Source organism: Camellia sinensis, chromosome 5 (genome assembly GCF_055761805.1).
Source record: "Camellia sinensis isolate YWXY chromosome 5, ASM5576180v1, whole genome shotgun sequence".
Taxonomy (NCBI): Eukaryota; Viridiplantae; Streptophyta; class Magnoliopsida; order Ericales; family Theaceae; genus Camellia; species Camellia sinensis.
The window spans coordinates 11250026-11272151 of NC_138965.1; the positions used below are offsets into that span (position 1 = coordinate 11250026).

At 33.3% G+C, this 22126-nt stretch overlaps 2 protein-coding genes across 2 annotated transcripts; one reads left to right on the forward strand and one right to left on the reverse strand.

Annotated features, from left to right (window-relative positions):
* Positions 1-10338: 10338 nt before the first annotated feature.
* LOC145791217 (disease resistance protein RPV1-like) lies at positions 10339-11127 on the reverse strand. The gene is made up of 2 exons (XM_082871537.1): positions 10989-11127; positions 10339-10883 (listed from the first exon to the last, which is right to left on the reverse strand). The coding sequence occupies exons 1-2, from the start codon at positions 11125-11127 to the stop codon at positions 10339-10341; spliced, it is 684 nt and encodes a 227-aa protein (XP_082727663.1).
* A 3996-nt stretch (positions 11128-15123) lies between these two features.
* Positions 15124-19901, forward strand: LOC114270826 (heavy metal-associated isoprenylated plant protein 26). The gene is made up of 2 exons (XM_028212431.2): positions 15124-15502; positions 18947-19901. Exons 1-2 carry the CDS (start codon positions 15416-15418, stop codon positions 19328-19330), a joined length of 471 nt encoding a protein of 156 aa, XP_028068232.1. The 5' UTR covers positions 15124-15415; the 3' UTR covers positions 19331-19901.
* The last annotated feature ends 2225 nt before the right edge of the window (positions 19902-22126 follow it).

Genomic DNA, 22126 nt, shown 5'->3' on the forward strand with positions numbered 1-22126 from the left:
TTCGGCCAGGCCACCAAGTGTTTTTACTAAAAACCTATATTTACCCATTTTGTCTTAAGTTATGAATAAATTATACTTGTGATTAAGCTCGGTCGCAGAAGTGGGCTGAGTAGCTCGGTTGAGCGTTCAAAGGAGTGCCTGGGCAACCTAAAGTCTACAAAGTGAAAAAACAAAGGTGTTAAGCACAGACCGTTGGACCGTGCTAAAGAGAAATAAAGGTAAGATATATCAAATCTTAGCTCAGCTATGTGAAACGCTACGTGTCTTAGCCCGGTTTTGAGCAAGGGTTTGGTTATCTCGGTTTGCACTAGGGATTTGGTATCTCGGTTTATACAAGGGGTTCGTTATCTCACTTCGTGCAAGGGTTTTGTTAGCCCGGTTGAACCTCTAGGGGCAACGCTCGTAGTTCGGTTGAACTACGAAGGCTGATTTAGCCCCAGTCATAGCTCAGTCGTGGTCGAGGCTTTCAAACATAGTATTGCATAGACCTAGCACGGTTCAAAAGATCGGCTAGTCGAATCACAAGGAGGTTTTATTTCTTGAAATTACTAGTATAGCATGAAGTATTAGTTCGGTTGGATAAGTCTGACTAAGATTCACAGCAACTACAAACAACTTTCTAGTCCGGTTGCATCATGATTCTGGATCGAAACTAGTGTTTTTCATGTTATTTCTTGAATCCAAGTGGTTCTATTACCAAGTTTTTGCAGAAAAAACAAAGCTAAGAAGAAAATGGAAGCAGGCATGGTGTGTTTTGAAAAACATGTAATGTATTACAAAAAAGGTGCGACATCAACCAAAAGAAGTTAGAAGGATGAGTTACTTACCAGATTACAGCAGAAAATCGAAGATGGAAGCAACGACAGTGAAGAACACGAACTCAACAAACTCAGGGATTGAAGATATGGAGACACAGAAAGGGAGAAAAGGAATTGAATAGTAAAGTAAATGAATCTAAACCCTGAGGATTGTTTTGTGAAAAGAGAATGAAGGTCGAAAAGGCGGGAACTGTTCAAAAAACGCGAGGTACGAGGGCGGCGTGACAGCTGCCTTCAGCCAATAAGAGCTTACCACGTGTCCATGAAATGAGAAGCGTTTCAGTTGCTGTGATTGAAGAGACGTTTTGACCGGACAGGTACAGCCCGGTGTGAATTTAGCTCGGCTGGAAAGGCTAAAAGGGTTTTAAACCCGGCTGGAAAGGCTAAATGGTTTTAGCTCGGTTGGAAGGCTGAAACTTTTTAGCTCGGCTGGTGACAGGTAATCCTTATCATGCAGTGTAGATGGAATTAAGGGGCAATTGAGAGGGTAATTTATATGTAAATTGGGCCGAGCTAGGCAATAGGCTGTTCTTTGGGCCGTAATGAAGAGGCTAGGGAGATGGGCCACGGTCAAGTGTTAGCTCGGTCCAAAGTAAGGCTCTTGCCGCCAGACTAAGTAAAAAGGCTTGGTAATTAGTCTGGTCCTAAAAAGAGCAACGGTTAGTTTGGTCACCACGTTTAGAAGAATTTAGTTCGGTCACGCCATTCAGAGCTGAGATACAGCGACTTCGCACGGTAAGCTTAGCTTTGGCCAGCCCGGTCCAAGCTTGCTACTGTTAGCTCGGTCTCAATAGGTAAAACCAGGGTACAAGCTGTGAAGAGAGAGCTGAGATAACTAGAGTTCGGTCGTTTTGGCCCGTTTAGCATGGCTTTGTTATCCCGGTCATTTTGCCATACTATCGGTTTGAAACCATCTCACTTGGTTTAAGCAGTAAGGGGGGTGTTGAAGGATAAGCATTATCTTTCAGGAGTATGAATCCCAAGAGGACTCTACATGGAAGAGTAAAAGTCCTACTAGGATTATGCCACACAGAACCTACAAAAGCTCACAAACATCACCTATGGAGAGGTAACACACAACTTTGATTCTCGAATACACAGAGCTTTTTGTCTTTGTCTATTTTGCTGACTTAGGCATCAGAGAGGTATCCGGCACACACCCGCCGGCTAGCTCACGTTTGTGTTTTCAGGGAGTAAAGTGACGACGTACGGAGGAGCGCAAACTTGATCAACATGATTATACGGGAAGAATATTTCGTGCCCGTACAGACACAAAGAAGAGTTGGGAAGAGATGAAGATGATGATGATGAGGGAGACGAAGAAAAGTCGGGAACAGGAGATGTTGAAGACGGAGATGAATTTTCTAAGGAGCCTTGACCTTGGCCTTTTCATTGTTTTACTATGCTTAGACTAAATCGATAGTTGAATATGTTATGGATTTTGTGGTTGTCCCAATTTATTTATGAACACTTTTTGCTTACTTTTGGGAGTTTAGTATGATATGTTTTGTGTATAAAAAAATACTTATGGTTGGTGTTTTGGTGAATATGACCTCACCAGGTTGTTTATTGTTTGAAATATGGTAGTATATTGCCTTTTTTTTCTTTTTCTTTTTTTTTTCTTCTAAATTTTTGAAAATTGTGAATGAGGATAAGTTGCTTGATGCTTGAAATATGATGTATTTTGCTTGATATTTTAATGTATTGAATAGTAATTTATGAGGAGATTGTGAATGATACAATTTGTTAACTTCAAACCTTGTCATTATAAAAAATCTAATTTGAAAGTCCATAGCTTGACTAAACACTCAAGATTTTGGCTTTTAGCTTTTATTTGGATTATGGCCAATTGATTTCTATCAAGGCAGTGCATTTTCCAATAGATTTGAAAATTGATTGGGGACCCATTAGTCAATCAATTCTTGCAAAAAAAGTGATAACACCAATCAATTAGCCAATCATTTTGGAGCCCATGGCCATGACAAACAAAAAAAAAACATGCCAAAGTTTGGCATCCTTGTATAATTTGCTTCAATATTATTTACAATCAAATCATAGTGAATCTATTAGGCACTAGGCAATGTTCCAAGCTCACAATCATTTGTGCAATCAATTGTTCTGTACTCTTGCAATATGGATGCATTTTATGCCGAATAGATTGGCATCCAAAATCAAACTTACAACCCTTACACATCAATAATCTACACATACATGGATTACCAAAATCAAATTTACATCCACATTACATCATCCATAAAGAAACCATCCAAATTACATCACATTTATAAAAAGAAATAGTCATTGGTCACGTTTATAAAATTTATTTTTCATTTTTTTTTTGGCTACTAATTATATAGTCGCCAAAAATCTTTGATTTTTTTTGGCTACCAAATATTTAGTCGCCAAAAAACCTTAATTTCCTTTTGACTACCAATTTGGTTCGTCATTAACAACTTCACTTCTTTTTGGCTACTAAATGTTTAGTCGCCAAAAACTTTCTTCAGTTTTGTTTTATATTAATTTCGCCCAATATTTATTCTATGCAACCTGTACCCTGTATATAAATAAAATAATAACAATCTAAGAAAATTTAACTTTTAATGTCAAATTCAAAATATAATAGAAATTCCATACAAACCAAGCATAATCTAATTTAAAATCATAATTCTCTACAAAACAAAGGATTAAACAATACCATGCCAAATGGTAATCTATACCACGCCAAATGTAATATGTTCTATGCCAAAACTAATTGGTACGATGCCAATAGTTATCTGTACAAACAATAGTAATCCACAAAAAACAAAGGACAACATAATAACAGATTATAAAAAAAAACAATGTCCTCCACACACAAATAAAGAATATTCACATTTCCACGCCAAAAACCATTTGTAAAAATAAAATTAACCATTAGTATTGATTGAATAACATTGTCATTTGAAATTATAAAAGAAAATTATATAAAACTCGAATGTATATAATGTTTTCAAAATTGTATAATTATAGTCGTAATCGTATGTTGCATGTCCAGACAAGTTTCTCCCAAGTTTTCCCCTCCCGAAATGCAATTTTTCAGTTTATTTTAAGGCATTTTCAACTTTAACTCCCACCCTAGTTCTCCAACTTTAACTCCCAACCTATGTCTCCTACTCCCATGTTTTCCCCTCCCGGGGGCTGTTTTGAATTTTCGCTCTCAAAACGTCCCTTTTCGTCTAAGTTTAAGGCGTTTTTGGCTCTAACTCCCAACCTATGGGTCCGAATTACATTTCGTCTATTGTCACAGGTCTTATTTTTCATAGGGAACCTATCCGTGAGAGAGCCACACCGTGGTTCGGGGGCTGTTTTGAATTTTCGCCTCTGGAAAGCCCTCTTTCGACTAAGTTTAAGGCGTATTCGGTTCTAACTCCCAACCTGTGAGCCCGAATTACATGTCGTTAGTTGTCATAAGTCCTATTTGTCAAGAGGAAACTGTTCGTGAGAGCCACACGGTGGTTCGGGGGCTGTTTTGAATTTTCGACCCTAAAACGCCCTTTTTCGACTAAGTTTAAGGCGTTTTTGGGTCTAACTCCAAGCCTACGCGTCCTAATTACATTCCGTCAATTGTCACAAGTCTTATTTGTCAAGGGGAAGCTGTTCGTGATAGCCACATGATGGTTTTGAGGCTGTTTTAAATTTTTGAACCCCGAAACGCCCTTTTTCGACTAAGTTTAAGGCATTTTTGAGTCTGGCTCCAAGCCTACGTGTCCTAATTACATTTTGATAGTTGTCACAAGTCCTATTTTTTAAGGGGAAGCTGTCCATGAGATCCGCACGGTGGTTCGGGGGCTGCTTTAAATTTTCGCCCCCGGAACGCTATATTTCGACTAAGTTTAAGGCATTTTCGGGTCTAACTCCAAGCCTACGTGTCCTAATTACATTCCGAAAGTTTTCATAAGTCCAATTTGTCAAGGAGAAGCTCTTCGTAAGATCCACATGGTGGTTTGGGGGCTGTTTTGAATTTTTGCCCCCGGAACACCCTCTTTCGACTAAGTTTAAGGCGTATTCGGCTCTAACTCCCAACCTATGGGTCCGAATTACATGCCGTCAGTTGTCACAAGTCTTATTTGTCAAGGGGAAGCTGTCAGTGAGAGCTACATGGTGGTTCGAGGGCTGTTTTGAATTTTTGACCCCGAAACGCCCTTTTTCGACTAAGTTTAAGGCGTTTTCGGGTCTAACTCCAAGCCTATGCGTCCTAATTACATTCCGTCAGTTGTCACAAGTCCTATTTGTCAAGGGGAAGTCGTCTGTGAGAGCCACATGGTGGTTCGGGGGTTGTTTTGAATTTTCGCCCCCAGAATGCCCTCTTTCAACTAAGTTTAAGACGTATTCGGCTCTAACTCCCAACCTACGGGTCCGAATTACATGCCATCAATTGTCACAAGTCCTATTTGTCAAGGGGAAGCTAGTTTATGGGTTCGTATCAAATTTCATAGCACAAAAGGTTTTTATTGCAATTGTGACTTACAGTCTTTCGCATAACTGGATCATGATAGTGAAGTTGCAAACTATTTTCATGGATCCTATCTAAAATTAAATTGTAGTCATCGCTGGATAGTTGGCAATCATTGAACAGTCAAGATAGATGACCTTTCACTAGAAATGATGAAAGAAAAAATGAAAGTTTTAACTGGAGTTCTTAACCTACCGGTTAGAAATCATGGAGTGCAGAAAGTCAAATTCATTGGAGATGCTGTTGCAGCCAGTAGCTGTCTTCCTTTCTCGTTTTACTTTTCTCTTTTAAAAAATCTATTCAGAAAAAAATAGTAATAGTAATAAAAAGAAGGAATTTATATGCAAATTGATAATGCCAAAAATGAAAATTAAATAGTTTAACAGATTATTGTTTTACCTCTGTCCATACGTCAAAAACACTTTTTAAGGTGTCCTTCCGGCCAACCATCTGAGAACTGATCTCTAACTAAGAACCAATAAACCATGCAAATTATGTTTGCAGGAGATCAATCAAGAGAATAAACATGTATGAAGAAAAAGCCCAACAAAGTTTTCATGAGAAAGACTCGATCTTCGCCGAATGGTATTCTTTCTTTAAGTGTCAATTACCATTTGAATGCTTCTTCCTTAATTTTGTTATCTTTCTATATAACTACTAGCCTTTTTATTCAAGAAACCTTCAAGGAGGGAAGAAAAATTTATTCACAAGGTTGATATGCCTTTGTGGAGGAGCTATTACTCACCAGTATAGGGGTGCAACTTGGGCGGGTTCGGTCGGGTTGGGGGTATGCCCAAGCCCGACCCGAATTGTATTTGGCAGTGCCCAAGCCCGCCCAAGCCCGACCATGAACCCGAGCATTGCTGCCCAAGCCCGGCCCGAGCTTTGTATTTTGAACTCGGGTTAGCCCGAATTGCCCGAGTCCAGAAACCTGTAGGTAGATCTAAAGGTAGGCATAAAAGATGCTAATCTAATGGTAGAAGACTAACCAAAAAAAAATAAAAAATAAAAATTAAGACTAACTCTTTTACTTAATAGAAGACTAACCAAAAAAAAAATAAAAAATAAAAATTAAGACTAACTCTTTTACTTAATTTATATATATTATATAATTTATTAAATTATATATATATTATATATAATTTATTATATAATTTATATAATATATTAAATTCAATTCGGGTTCGGGTTGCTCGGGTTGGCAATTGGTTCTGCCCAAGCCCGGCCCGAATTGCAATTCGGGCATCAAAAATTTGCCCAAGCCCGTCCAGATTACAAGATATAGTTGCCCAAGCCCTAAAAAAACTCGGGCTGGGCTCGGGTTGCTCGGGTTGAGCCCGCCCGAGTTACACCCCTACACCAGTATACTCTGCAAGTGCAGCAAGTGCAATGGAATTTGCCTTTAGTCCTTCCTTGTTACATATATACTTGAGCCTACAATAACCATTTTTCAACAAATCAAGCTGCATAATTGCAATCACAAAAAGGTGACAACTCAAATACAGTAGGGGGCAATCATCAAAAATACACCCAAGCAGTGATCAATAGACATGTTCAGACCACACCCTCCATGCCTTTCTATGCCTCTTCCTAACCCGACCCCCTCTCCAACTATGAAGTACACGCATAGCACTCCCTGGCTGCACTCAAACCATGCTAAACACAGATGGAGCTAGTAACTATAATTGCATTACAATCCATTTTCTAAAAAATATATACAAATATATATATATATATATATATTACGGGAGTATATTCGGGCTCAAAATCTGATATCAAGATTTATTTTAGTATTTTGTGTGTGTGTCTGCGCGCGGGTGCGTGTTTGTGTTGAGGGGTAGTTTGAGGGGGCAATTTTTCTAATCATAATAACTCACACACCACAACCACATGTTGCTAAAAAAGTCTAAACCCATTCAATACCTCCAAAGGGCCGCACCCAAAAGTCAAAGCATCTCTCAACAATAAGTAATGTATATGAAAATTTAGATAGCCTGACCTTTCACCTGCACATACAATTAAACCTACAAACAGCCTAAGTTCCACGTTAAACCTCTCAATATACTAGAAACAAGCTAACTATCCCAATTAGTTACAATAACCCACATTGTCATGCAACGGGTAACAAACAAGAAAACTCACTTAAAAAAATTAGTCATGATGATATTAGTTGAATTCATCGATCCTACTTATATATTCAAGATCACCTATTCAAACTTCCAATATGGAATGGGATTGTTACACTTCCTCTAATTAGAAAGCCTAGAGGGCATAGGCCCTAAAACCTTGGGCTGAGACTGAAGCTGACGGATGCTCTCTAGGACAAGATTATGGACAAAATCTCTTTATCAAAATTTTGACCAATTCAAATTCAGTTGACTTATTTGAATTCAAATTTTTGCCAAAATATTGGTTTTACTTTAACACGGATGCTTTCTTTGTCATTTCTTTTTCTTATTCACCAAAATAAACAAAAAACTAAACTGTAGTGTGTTCATACCAAATAAACAAACAAATAAATAACTAGTAGATGGAATATAACAACCAAATAAATACAAACAAATAAATATTAATGAATCAAACATTGAAAATTCTGTTCTTCACTCTCAAAACAAGATCATAATATGCCCCAATATGGCTAGGAATACATACCTTTCTTCAAAGGAGTTGAAAAAGGATCTATGTGCGGGTCGAAATGTCCTCAAAAATGAAAAAGAATTTTCTTGTTTGCTCACCATAGTAGACGGATATCTCAAAATCACCAATCCAAAACCTTCCTCTCATGCTAATGTTTGACACTTCCATTACGCCCATAGTTCTGCAGCAAGTGTAAAAGCCTGGCATATATTTTGAAGGAAGACAACTAACTAAACTTTTCATTACACTTAAAATCCTGAAATAGAGTCTAACCCTACGAAATCAATTGTGATTGCATAAGAAATAGTTCCCTGTCCTCATCTGATATGCTGATAAAATCAATGACATTCTGGTGACAAGAATCATTGCTGTGGTGTTGGCTGCCATTGCTTTTTAGGCTCACATAAGAACACGAATTCCAAGTTCCTTTACCCGAAAAGCTTCTCCTGCATCCACTGAGACATCCACTTCATCATCATCTTCCATTAACTGATTCAAAATCTTTCCTATGAATGTTCACATCCTCAGTTCACATGACCTGCACATAGAACACACATACATTTAGATTAGCAGTGAAGGAACAGTAAAAGACATTGAAGATTCCCTACTCTTCTTGCTAACCAGCTGGGAATCTCACCTTGGGAAGAAATATGCTTAAATATCACATTGATACAGTTCCTCTGCAATGGAATTGACAACTTTAACTACTAACTGAACGCAGACAACATAATGAGAGAGAGAGAGCACTTACTAGAGCTTTCTTTTTATACATGTTACTTCACTGAACAGTTCCAATGCAATTATTGCCGTGGATTCCAACTCAGCCAAAGTGAATTTTTTATAATTTCAGTGCATGTCTACAATTAAGTTGAAAAATAGCCTCAACCACTTGGCTGCAATAATGTTTCACTTCCATATATAGACCATGTTAGGCATGGATTCCAACTCAACCGTTTAGATTCAAATCTTGCAACAAGCATAGAATACCAAGAGCCCCCCAAGATAGCATGACAACATTATTTGCAGTTCACATGATGCATGTTTCCTAACCAATATCATGAAGAAGGCCAATAAAGTTCATACCGCAGTTTAAACCATCTAATGATCAAGTGAGTAATCAACTTGTTCCATCTGCATGAAGCACTTTGAACGATTCCATCTTGCCCAGGTCAGGGGGCAGCCCATCCAGCATTGAGCATCCACTAAGAATGATTTCAAGGGATTTGACCAAAAAAACTTTCTTTGGAAGCTTCCTTAGATTTTTACAGCCTTCAAGATTCAACAAAACAAGGGTCCCTAATTCCCCAATTGATTCGTGAATCCCAACCAAATTTATGCAATATTTAAGGATCAATCTCTCAAGATTAGAGAGCTGTGAGAAGTCAGGGGAATTGGTAAGGCTATAGAAATAACTGAGATCAAGGATTTTCAATGATCTGAGCAATTGTCAGAAAAAAGTAAGAAATCGGTCACTACAAGAATTCATATGGATCCCAAAAAATAAAATAAAATAAAATAAAATAAAATCAATAGAAAACAGGATTAAAAAAAAATGAATCATACCTTGGTTCTCTTCCAGACTTGTTCCAAGCTACTATTTTGCATTTCAAGGGCAAATAGGCTATCCAAAGTAAAATCATTTGGTATAGATTTTAAAGGGAATCCATGCCAACACAACCATCTTAACTTCTTAGGAAATTTTTGATATTCGCCACTAAGTCTTACATTATTAAGCTGAAGTAGTCTTGAAGTGTGCATCTGTGAACATGCATCAGTTTTCAAATCATCTGATTCTGATTCTGAAAATGATTCTATGAAGGTAGGAATAACACGGAGAAAAGAGAATAAGCCACGGCGACGTCGCTTCAATGAATTGCCTTCGTTAAACATTGTATGTTCTGCAACAAAATCTTCATTTTGGGATTGTGCACCGCTTGCAATCTTGGCTGGCATATCTTTTAAGTTGAGGCTAAGGCCTTCAATTGTTGTTGTTCCCTGATAAAGAAAAGTTAGAAAAGTAGTCACTACAATGAAGAGAGAGAGAGAGAGAGAGAAGCATAATTCTTACAGTTTTATCCCTCAACACATTGAAGGCATCCTTATGACACCACACTCTGCTACACTTTCCAGGTTCCTTTTGTGATTCTCGGCGAACAATTTCCCTACCCATGTCTCTAAGCACTTAGTGCATTAACAGCTTGTTGTTATCTTTATTAACTTCTATGAGACCTCTATGAGTGAGATTTTGAATACCAATTGTTATGGAGAAATCATATTTCTCTAATATTTTAACTATGTAATCCTTGTCCTTTCCAACAAAGAAACAAGCAAATATCAAGGAATAAATTTTTCTCATGATCATCTAAAGAATCATAACTCATTTTAAGAACATTATGAATTTTCTCGGGAAAAAGTGTTCTTAATTTTGCTAATGCACTTTCTCTCCACATCAATAGTTTCACCAGACAAAGAAGAGCCCAAGACTTCCAAAGCTAGCGGAACGCCACCACAGTGGTGTATTACCCTTTTTGAGTGCTTCATGTAAGCTTCAATAGGTTTGTCTTGTCCAAAGGCATGCCAGCTGAAGAGACGGAGTGCTTCATCATCATTCAATTCCTTAACCACATACGACTTGTACACTTCATCAGCCTTTAGCAATTGCACATGTCTAGTAGATATCATAATCTTACTTCCTGGTTGAACCCAATCTCGCATCCCAAATAATGCATTTACTTGGTCCAAATCATCAACATTATCAAGAACAACTAGAACTCTTTTATAGCACATAGCATCTTTAAACTTATTGATTCCCTCAGCAACACAGTGTATTCTTTCCTTATTCCACTTCAGAATATCTGAAACAAGCTGTCTTTGCAAACAAACCAAACCATTAGGTTGTTTTGCAGTTTCTCTAATATTTGCAAGAAAACTGCTACCTTCAAATTTGTCGAAGTTTTAGTTATAAACAATTTTTGCAATGGTTGTCTTCCCTATTCCACCCATCCCATAGATCACCATTACGCTGACATTGTTCAACCCACCTTGGAACCACGGATTAATGTCTTTTACATGAGAATCTATTCCAGTTTGATAGGGGGTAACGCTTAAGACCATGAAATCCAATTTACTCAAAATCTCCTGAACAATTATTTGGATAAACTTTGACTCATGCCTGCACATTGTGTTCAAAATAGAAACTAACCGAATTAAGCATGTCATGAACTGAGACGAGATGACAATTTTTGGGATTATTATAATTAAGAGAGTAAATTATACATCGTAAAAGGTGGGGGGGAAGGTTGTCTGCCTACTATCTCTTCCAAAACCTACAATAAGCGGGAGCCTTGAGCGTTGGGAACAAACTTTTCTTTTCTTTTTAAAAGGTCTCCATGGTTAATTTAACCCTATAACTACACCAGAAAGATCTTCCAGGAATTTTATCATTTGGATTGGCGAAATGTTAGTGGTAAATTGCTATAAGATCTTAGGGGTTTGTAATGGCAGTAAGATAGGCTTAGATTAACCAGTCCAAGTCCAAATCCAACCAAGTATCTCAATGTAAAAGATAACCTATTTTTAATATAGAAGAAGGGAGAGAGAGAAAGAGACCGAGATTAACAGAGACAGAGATTGAGATAGACAGGGATCGACAGAGAGATCGGCAGAGAGAGAGAGACCACGATCGACGGAGATCGACGGAGAGAGATCGGCAGAGAGAGAGAGAGAGACTGAGATCGACAGAGAGAGACCAAGATCGACAGAGAAGAGACAGAGATCGACGGAGAGAGACCAAGATCGACACAGAAAGAGAGAGAGAAAAAAAAAAAACTACTTGCAGTAGCAGCGGTGGTGATTTGCGACAGTGGCGATGTGCGACGGTGGCGTGCAACTGCGGCCAGCGATGGTTGGGTGGTGAGTGGAGGTAAGGTTTGGTGGTAACTATTCTCTGTGTGTATGTGTGTAAGAGAGACAGAACAGAGAAAAGGTTGGTGGAAACTGTTTAGTGGTTGTCCCAATTTGTTTATGAACACTTTGAAATGTTACTCTTTTTGTGAAATAATTTTTTTCATAAAATTTATACCTTTTATTGGAATTTACATCTTTTGTGAAAACGAAACTTACATCTTTTGCGAAGTCACTTACATCTTTTGTGAAAAAACTTACACTATTTCTGAAAAGTTACATCTTTTGTGTAATAATTTCTTTCATAAAATTTACACCTTTTGGCTAAAACTTACACTTTTTTGTGAAAATACTTATACCTTTTTTGAAATGTTACTCCTTTTGTGAAATAATTTTTTTCATAAAATTTATACCTTTTGTGAAAACGAAACTTACATTTTGTGAAGTCACTTATATCTATTGTGAAAAAACTTACACTATTTCTGAAAAGTTACATCTTTTGTGAAATAATTTCTTTCATAAAATTTATACCTTTTGCTAAAACTTACACATTTTCTAAAAATTTACACATTTTCATGGAAATACTTACGCATTTTCTGAAAAGTTACTCCTTCTGTGAAATAATTTTTTTCATAAAATTTACATTTTTTTTTGGAACTTTCACCTTTTGTGAAAACCAAACTTAAACCTTTTGTGATGTCACTTACATCTTTTGTGAAATAACTTACGTTAATTTTGAAAAGTTACGCCTTTTGTGGAAAAAAAAAATTTCATAAAATTTACACCTTTTGCTAAAACTTACACCTTTTCGGGAAAATACTTACACCGTTTTTGAAAAGCTACTCCTTTTGCGAAATAATTTTTTTTTATAAAATTTACATATTTTATTGGAACTTACACTTTTTGTAAAAACGAAACTTACACTTTTTGTGAAGTCATTTACATTGTTTGTGAAATAACTTACACTAATTCTGAAAAGTTACGCCTTTTGTGAAATAATTTCTTTTATAAAATTTACACCTTTTGCTAAAACTTACACATTTTTTTGAAAATTTACACCTTTTTGTGGAAGTACTTACATCTTTTCTGAAAAGTTACTCCATTTGTGAAATTATTTTTTTCATAAAATTTACACCTTTTGTTGAAACTTATTTCACAAACGGAGCAATTTTTCAAAAAAGATGTAAGTACTTCCACGAAAAGGTGTAAGTTTTAGCAAAAAATATAAATTTTATGATTTTTTTTTTCCACAAAAGGTGTAACTTTTCAGAATTACTGTAAGTTATTTCACAAAAGATGTAAGTGACTTTAGAAAAAGTTTAAATTTGGTTTTCACAAAAGGTGTAAGTCCAAAAAAAATGTAAATTTTTTGAAAAAAATTATTTCACAAAAGGAGTAACTTTTCAGAAAATGTGTAAGTATTTTCACGAAAAAGTGTAAATTTTCAAAAAATGTGTAAGTTTTAGCAAAAAGTGTAAATTTTATGAAAGAAATTATTACACAAAAGATGTAACTTTTCAGAAATAGTATAATTTTTTTCACAAAAGATGTAAGTGACTTCACAAAAGGTTTAAGTTTGGTTTTTACAAAAGGTGTAAATTTTATGAAAAAAATTATTTCACAAAAGGAGTAACGTTTCAAAAAAGGTGTAAATATTTTCACGAAAATGTTTAAGTTTTCAGAAAACATGTAAGTTTTTACAAAATGTGTAAATTTTATGAAAGAAATTATTTCACAAAATGTGTAACTTTTCAGAAATAGTGTAAGTTATTTCACAAAATGTGTAAATTTCGTTTTCACATAAGGTGTAAGTTTCAATAAAATGTGTAAATTTTATGTAACAAATTATTTCACAAAAAAAGTAACATTTCAAAAAAGCTATACGTTTAACCATATGAAAATTTGTAACATATGGTGTAACTTTTTCACAAAATGAGTAAGTATTTACAAAAGGTGTAAGTAATTTCTCAAATGGCGTAAGTTTTCAGAAAATGTGTAAGTAATTTCATAAAAAAAACATAAGTTCTTAGAAAAGGTGTAAGTAATTTCACAAAAAAATATAAGTTTTCAAAAAAAGTGTAAGTTTTCACAAAAGACGTAAGTTTTCCCAAATGATGTAAGTTTTAAAAAATCAATTACGTTTTTTTTCTAAAATTACTTACGCCTTTTGTGAAAATTTACGCTTTTGTGAAATTATTTACACCTTTTGTGACAATTTGCACCTTTAGTCATATAATATATTATTTGATTAATTTATTTGGAACAGGTCACCAATGTGTAAATTTTAAATATTTTGATATAACTTAATACATAAAAAAATATAAATACAAAATAAAAAATGTATAAATATCTTACACATCATATACAAGGCACACCTAAGAAAGGTTGTACATATAAAATGTCACATATTTTCGAATGGATTCTGGCCCACATGGTGTAAACACTCTCCTGCTCCTGTCGGCTTTGATTTGTTAACTCAAGATCCACCTCTTAAAAAATTAAAATTTCTTATTTTTCTTATTTTTATTAGATTTTTTTAATATTTTAAACAAATTATTTCTAAATTTTTTTAAATATACCTAATATAAACATATTTAAGAAATATAAAATTTATAAAAAAGAATTTTAGAAAATTCATTAAATATTAAAAATATAAAAAAAATCAATACATTTTTCATATTTTTATATATTTATGAATTTTTTAAAATATTTTTTTACAAATATTTTATTTTTTAAATAAATTTAAATAAGATATATCTACAAAAATAAAAAAAATTACTTAAAAATTTAAAAATATTTATTAAAAATAAAAAATATAATTTGTAAAATATTAAATTCAAACATGAATATCTCGGCGAGCGCAAACGCGTGGCGGAAAACAGCTCATAAGCAGCACATAATCTGACGATCCAGATTGGACTTAGGAGAGAAAATAAAAGAAATAATTATTTAAGTAATAAGAAAAAAAAAAAAAAATTATTGTGATTTTTTTTCTTTTTTGTTTGAATAAAGAAGAAATAAAAGAAAAGAAATGATTGTGATTTCTCTCATTCTTGTTTGGTTAAGTTTTATTAAGAGAAAAAAAAAAGAAATTATTTTATGTTATATTACCAAAATAATCTTTTTATATTTTCAATTATTTTATTTCTTTTATTTTTATAGGGACAAAATTGATATTATGAAAATAGTGATTTCTTTTCTCTCCCAATCTCTCCACTTTTGGAAAAATTGAAAATGAGGCTTATAATAAGAGAAATGAGCTTCTCTCCATTTCTCTTCATTTCTTCCATTTCTCTCTATTTAAATTATCCAAAAAAATAAGAAAAATATATACCACTTTATTTTTTTTTTTTTTTTCTTTCCAAATCACTCAATCCAAACATAGCGTAAAAGACTACTAAGAGAGAGAAAATGTTTATATAAATAGTAGTAATGCCCTTTCCTCAATAGCAGCTACAAAAGGAGTGTATCATCATTCTTAATCGTTAAATCGAAGAAATTCAACTTTGCTCCGAGCTTTGTGTTTTTCTCTTTCTTCAACAACTTGTTTGTAGAGTGAGTCGAGATGGGAGTTCTTGATCATATCTCCGATATGTTCGATTGCTCTGGTCATGGTCGCAGTCACAGTTTCAAAAAACGCAGACCATTGCAGGTACATATACAAAAGTTTCAATTCAAATTTTTTTTTTTTTGGTTTAATTTCATTGTTGTTTTTGTATTCTACCTCTCGTATATACATCACTGTATTGCAAATTATTTTTAAATTTGTTAGATCTGTTGAGTTTGTGTTTTCAATTTTTGGAAATAGTAGTTTGAATCCAACTTCCTAATAGATTCTGACACTTTTTGGGTCAGATCTGACGAACATAGATCTCTTTAAATCAGTGTATATTTAGAAAAATATTTTCAGATTAGTAGTGAACTTCACAAATATTAAAAAGCAAAATCATAATTTTTTTCATGTATTTGTAATTAATTTTTACAAATACTGTGTCATGAAAATTTCCCCTTTTTATATACACTTTGGTGTTCGGCCGATTAGAGTAGAGTACGGACCGGCCGGGCTGAGATCAACCACCGTGCTACCTACCATGGTGACCCGGCTGTGCCACCGGTTCTGTGTGATGAAACAACATGAACTGCTGATAATGGTGTCGGTCATGGGCATTGTAGTCATTTCAGTAATCAATATACTTGTTGATTTAGCATTTTCAAAAGTTTGCTAGTTTTGACTTCGTTTTTTTTTTAATGAATCTTTTTAATATTTTAATTTATAAATTTACTTAATTTATATACACTTTAAAGGCATAAAATTTATAGCATGAAAAGTTAAAAAAAATTCATTACATACAATGAAATTTTATATTTTTAAGTGTATCTATTTGTAAAAATATAATTTTTTAATTAAAAAAATTAAAAAATCACTATAAATTGTCAATTTTTTATTTTATATTTTATATTTTATATTTTATATTTTTTTTATAAAATATCAAAAAATTATAAAAAAATCAATTCACAAATATTTTAATTAATTAAAACATTAAAAATAAAAAATACTGATAAAAAATGAAGAAACAGTTTTTAAAAATTCAAAATAAAATAAAGTGGGTAGAATCTTTGGTTTTTCTGGGTTGGTATCAGGACCGTCCACCTGGCGGGATCTTCCAGAATAAACCATTGGCCACGGGTTTTTGTCGTTTGGGTTGGTGGGCCAAACCTTTTGTCGGGATCCTGAACAGTCTTTCCTCTCATCATCCTACTTGGATTGGATTTGGATGGGATATACATTACAGGGTAATCATTCCCTGTAAATGCCTCTACATTGTTAAAATGTTACCGACCTAGACCTACTACTAGCTTTTCGCCACTTCTGCTTGCTCACGTAATCCAAGTGGTTGTCGTTTGTCAACAAATTAAAATAATTAAAATGTTAGAAATTTATTATAAATTATCACATTATTTTTTAATTTTTTTAAATAAAATATCGAAAAATTAATTAAAATAATTAATTTTCAAATGAAATACTTATCTTAAGTGGCCCATTCTTTTAGGATGTGCATGCACCACATGCTATCTGGTCCCACATGACTTACAATTCGAGGATAGTAATATCTAGTCTAGCTGGTAAAAGGCCCATGGGGTTGTTAGAGATTGTAATGGAGCGGGTTCCAGGATGGGTTTGTAGTATCCGTGTAAGGATGGCAATTGGTTGAGATGTCGTGTCCATTTTTTGATTTCAAATTCAACAATTTTCTATTTTTTTCTCATTTTGTCCGTTTTGACCTATTCATTCACTCTAGATCCTACATTATTAATACTCTTTCAATTTTTTCTTCTTCTATTTTTTATAATTAGGTTGGGTAAAATATAATCAGATTTTGGGTAATTTTGTCATTCCATTACGCCTCCTATTTTGATTCGTATCATGGTAGTGGAATTTATGAGGTGGTGAGTTGGGTTAATTTTGTAATTTTAAAAAAAAATATATATTAATAAAAATAAAAAATAATATGATATATTACGAAAAATAATTAATAAATTATAAAAGTTTACTTGATGGAAGATGGGAGATTTAGGCCTAGTTTGGAAAGACTAAAATAAGTCCACATTTTTTATTTTTTTTATTTTTTTTTAGTCACATCAATCAACATCTGTTCTCTATTTTTTTACACATCTTTTTATAAAAAGTCAAAAAGTGTACTTATTTAGAACATCTCAAACAAAATTTTGATATTTTATTCTTTATTATATTTAAAAAATTAAATTTAATCTGTATAATTGTGATAAAAGTTAAGTAAAACGGATTTATTCCAAAAAAAATAAAGTTTTAAGTAAAACGGAGCAATGGAAGGAAAATCTGCCCTTACAGGCATCCTAGATTAGTAGCATTTTGTTGTTTATATTTTATTTTTGATTTAAAAATTGCGACTATTGTCACCTTTACTTAGGACTACACATAGGCTTATCTGATTCAAGAGAATTGCCCAATCCAAATTGCCTGCATTTATTTGGACGGTTTTGCCCAATCCAAATTGCCTGCATTTATTTGGACGGTTTTGCAGAAGTGTTAGAGTCGGATGCATGTTAGGACTTTCCTATTGTGTGAATTGCTGGCGGGTCGCGGGTTTTTACCCTCACCTGCACTCATCCGTCACATCTTTTTATATTTTTTTGAAAATCTGGACCGTCTGATTTTTTTTAGTCTGTAGAAAGTACAGATAACGTTGGTAGCAAGTTTTTTATCCTTCTCAGCATTTGAGTTTTTTTTTGTTGTTTATAGACAAGCTTCAAAGTTTGAGTCAAAAATTATTTTCTTTGTTTTCTAAACCACAAAACAGAGATATAAACTCTTTTTGTTTTCTCCTAAAAAAAATTCTTAGAGTATAGAAACCCTATCATAGATTGAAAATTAAATAAATGATATAATTTTCATTTTTTATGGAGTTTATGAGTTTGTAAATATTTTTATTTTATTTTCTTTAAGGGGTTTGGATTTAGATGAAATTTGACAACAATTTATTTTAGTTCCCAACTAATTATTATTATTACATTTTGATTTTGGATGAGTGTAAAAGTTAATGACGAATTATTTTTAGTTAAGTTTAGGATTTTAAATGATTTTAATTGTATTGTTAGGTACTAGACAGTGAATGATTTTTAACGGAAAAAATTTAATCTGTAAATCGTCCGCAACCGCTCGTATATTCACGAACCCTATCTGTACAAATTGTAACCCGTACTGTGGATAGTTGCGGGTTCAATTTTTCTTAAATTGCAAACTTGTGGACAGGTACAAACCGCAAATTAAATTGTCAAATATCGATTCACGAGCACCCCTGCCTTTATTGGTTTCTTTTAAAATTTTGTTTTTTTTTTTTTGAAAAAATAGAAATTATTTTGTAGGAAATAAACATTAAAAAATGTTCTTAAATTTTCAATAGTTAAAAAATAGAAAATTATATAAAATAATTAGTGTTTTTTATTTTTTATCAATTTAATTTTTAAAAACAAGTTATTGATTTTAAAAATGAAACCAGATAAGATGTATATATATGATTTTATTTTTTTCATCATCTGTCTGGTGATGTGTGATCAGACGGTGGAGATAAGGGTGAAGATGGACTGCGAAGGATGCGAGAGGAAAGTGAAGAGAGCGGTGGAGGGAATGAAAGGTGTACAGTCGGTGGACGTGGACCGAAAACAGCACAGGCTGACAGTCGCCGGATATGTGGACCCCGACAAGGTGGTGGCCCGCGTGGCTCATCGGACGGGTAAGAGGGCCGAGATCTGGCCTTACGTACCCTACGATGCGGTGGAACACCCTTATGCACCTGGGGTGTACGACAGGAAAGCACCAGCTGGGTACGTGCGATATTCTGAGGACCCACGTGTCAATCAGCTCGCACGTGCCAGCTCTACTGAAGTTCGCTACACCACTGCTTTCAGTGATGAAAACCCTGCTGCATGTGCTGTCATGTGATCGTCATACTTAAATAAATATCACCCCCCAAAAAAAAAAAAAAAATTTACTAGATCACCCTTTTGTTGTAAAAATATATACAAGAGAATTGCAAATTAGTTAGAATAAGTAAAAATAATTGTAAAAATATAGAGGAACGGGTGGGGTATGTGTTCTGGTGTAAGTCAGATCATAGTTTTCACGAGTACTTCTATAATTTTGCAATTACTTTTTTTTATTTCTACTAATTTACAATTTCTTCTATATATAATATGGTTAATGGGGTATTCAAAATCTTACTCTTATATTCTGATGCATTTTTAATCGTACAATTGTGCGAGGAAGAGTGTATTGGATACAAGAAAATGAAGATTTTGAGTGAGGTTCTATTCTAGCCTCTAAAAATTGCGTCTTTTGTGGAAGAATTGTGTGTTTTGGACTGTTAGTTTTTGTTTTATTGCATTAGATATTTTGTAGAACCCAAAAGAGACAATTTGTTTTTGTTTTTTTGGTTTTTAATTTGGTTGGTGTATATTGTGTTGAATTTTAGTTTGGTTGAAGTGAAAGAGATGAATGTTGAAATGTAAACAAATGGGTTGTCATCCTTTTACGTTTGATTTTTTATTGACAAAAAATGGGGTCGTGGTTGATGAATGGGGTGTACCATTCAAAAGTTTCATCATATAGTAGGAGAATTGCTTTATGTCAATCACATTCATACCCACATGCAATGAGAATGGACTGGACATTATTGCCCTGGAAAGACATGTATGGTATTATTTGTATGATTTGTTTTGCGACCAATGTTTGATTCGATTGGGTGGAAAATAAGGTTGGACAACACAAAAAGCTGGAGTGGTTCCACAATTCTATTATGACTTCTTTGATGATGGCTGCTTGGGCTTTGTATTTTTATTTACTTTCTCCTTTAAATTTTTAATGTTTTACCTTTTGTGGGCACAATATCATTATCACCACCAATCAAGGGCATAAGTTGTATTGTTGTGGTGATGTGGTCTGCCTGTTTGGTGAGTTACAATAAAAGGTTAAAAAACACTAAATTTTTCGTTTCTTTTTATTTTAATGCAAAAATATTTTCTGAAATTGAAGGAGTAACTTTTGGTGTTTTAGCGGGTTCCCATTCCATCCCACAAACAATTTTTGGAGATGTTTGCCCAACTAATTTATTTGTTTTTTACAAAATAAATAGAAAGCAAAAATGATACCATACAAGGCAAAACAGTGAAAACAAGAGGTTGGCATATTCTTTTGAATACGTTACTGTAGATCTCAATTTTTGTTTCATGCTCCATAACACTACACTGGGCTGTTTGAGAAGTTGTTATTTTAGTTTTTGGTTATTTTAGTTTTTGGTTATTTTAGTAGGTTAAAATTTCTGTGTTTGGAAAGATAATTAAATTTTTTTATAATTGGATGTGATATTTGTGAGAGAAAAAGTGAAATCATTATAGGTTTGATGTGACATTTTGTTTGATTGGTTATTTTAGTCTATTTTGTCATTTTGTAAATTTTAGTCCAAAAAGCTAAAAAATGCCTTTGCCAAACACCTCCTGTCACATCTTATTCCCATTTTTTATTTTATTTTATTTTATTTTTGTGGATACACAGTGGCGGAGTCAGGAAACTAAATCAGAATGGACACTTTTTGATTACAACTTTAATTTTTTTTCTATAACCAACAATAAGAGGATAATAATAATTTTTGAATTAATATGAAATACAAAAACTTAAATGAGTTATTACAAAAGTATTTCACATAAAATTTTACAATTAATTTCGAATAAGATCAAAAAAAAGTATTGCGTGTAACTAGTGTATCATGAACAATATAAAAACAGTCATATATGTAAGTCTTAAAATAAATTATACAATGGTAAGACAAATTAAATTTTTACAAAATTTAAGTAAAAATTTCATATAATTGTGATATTACGTTATTATTGACATATGATATTACCGATTAATAATACAACAACATATGAAGGGTGAACTCTACATGCAAATATAACTAACCCTCTTAGTAATTTTTACATATATGTAGTGAGATCAATTATATTTGCATATCAATAATGATAGATATTACCTTTATATTGAGATTTTTTCATAAAATTTTCATACATAAAAATATAATTTGTTGTAGTCATATTGTTTTCATAAATTTAAAAATATTCTTGACATTCTATTCTAGATATTATTTTTGTTTAAAATTTTATTTAAAAATAATATTTATATACATATATTAAAAAAAAAAATCAAAAATTACGTGACCTCCCTAAGTTGCATGTGGCTCCGCCACTACATAGAACAAATAATAATAACATGATAACATATAAGGAACTAGATAGAGAACCGAAATAAAGAAGCAAATGTCATAAATCACAGGAAACATTTGAGCAATCACAACCTTCTTCTCTCTACTAAAATCATTTGATCCCACATATCTATTTTATTGTGGCAGTAATAACACTACTACGGAGTTAGCTCGTTCAAAAAAAATAAATAAAAATTATAGAGTCAGCCCTCACGACCAGGTCAGTACCTTTTGGTGGCGAAGCATAATGGATTTTTTTTAACTTTCAAATTCATTTGAAATTACGTAATTAACTAGCCTTCATGTAAAATTTTCTTAAATGCATTTATCCTATAATTATCATAAATGTTACAAAAAAAATTTCACAATTAATATCTTAAAAAGTGATCATAGTTTGAATATACGGTATAAATCAAAGTTGGTGTGGTGTGGGTTGCACTTAAGATAAATACTGATAATAACTAGTAGACGGCGGGCTAATAGGC

Bases quoted from the DNA above. Each gene is read 5' to 3' on its own strand.
- LOC114270826 (XM_028212431.2), top strand. From the start codon at position 15,416: ATGGGAGTTCTTGATCATATCTCCGATATGTTCGATTGCTCTGGTCAT. The intron at 15,503-18,946 runs GTACATATACAA...ATGTGTGATCAG, and splicing joins AAAAACGCAGACCATTGCAG to ACGGTGGAGATAAGGGTGAA.
- LOC145791217 (XM_082871537.1), bottom strand. From the start codon at position 11,127: ATGTGCAGGCATGAGTCAAAGTTTATCCAAATAATTGTTCAGGAGATT. The intron at 10,884-10,988 runs GTGGGTTGAACA...ACAAATTTGAAG, and splicing joins CATTAATCCGTGGTTCCAAG to GTAGCAGTTTTCTTGCAAAT.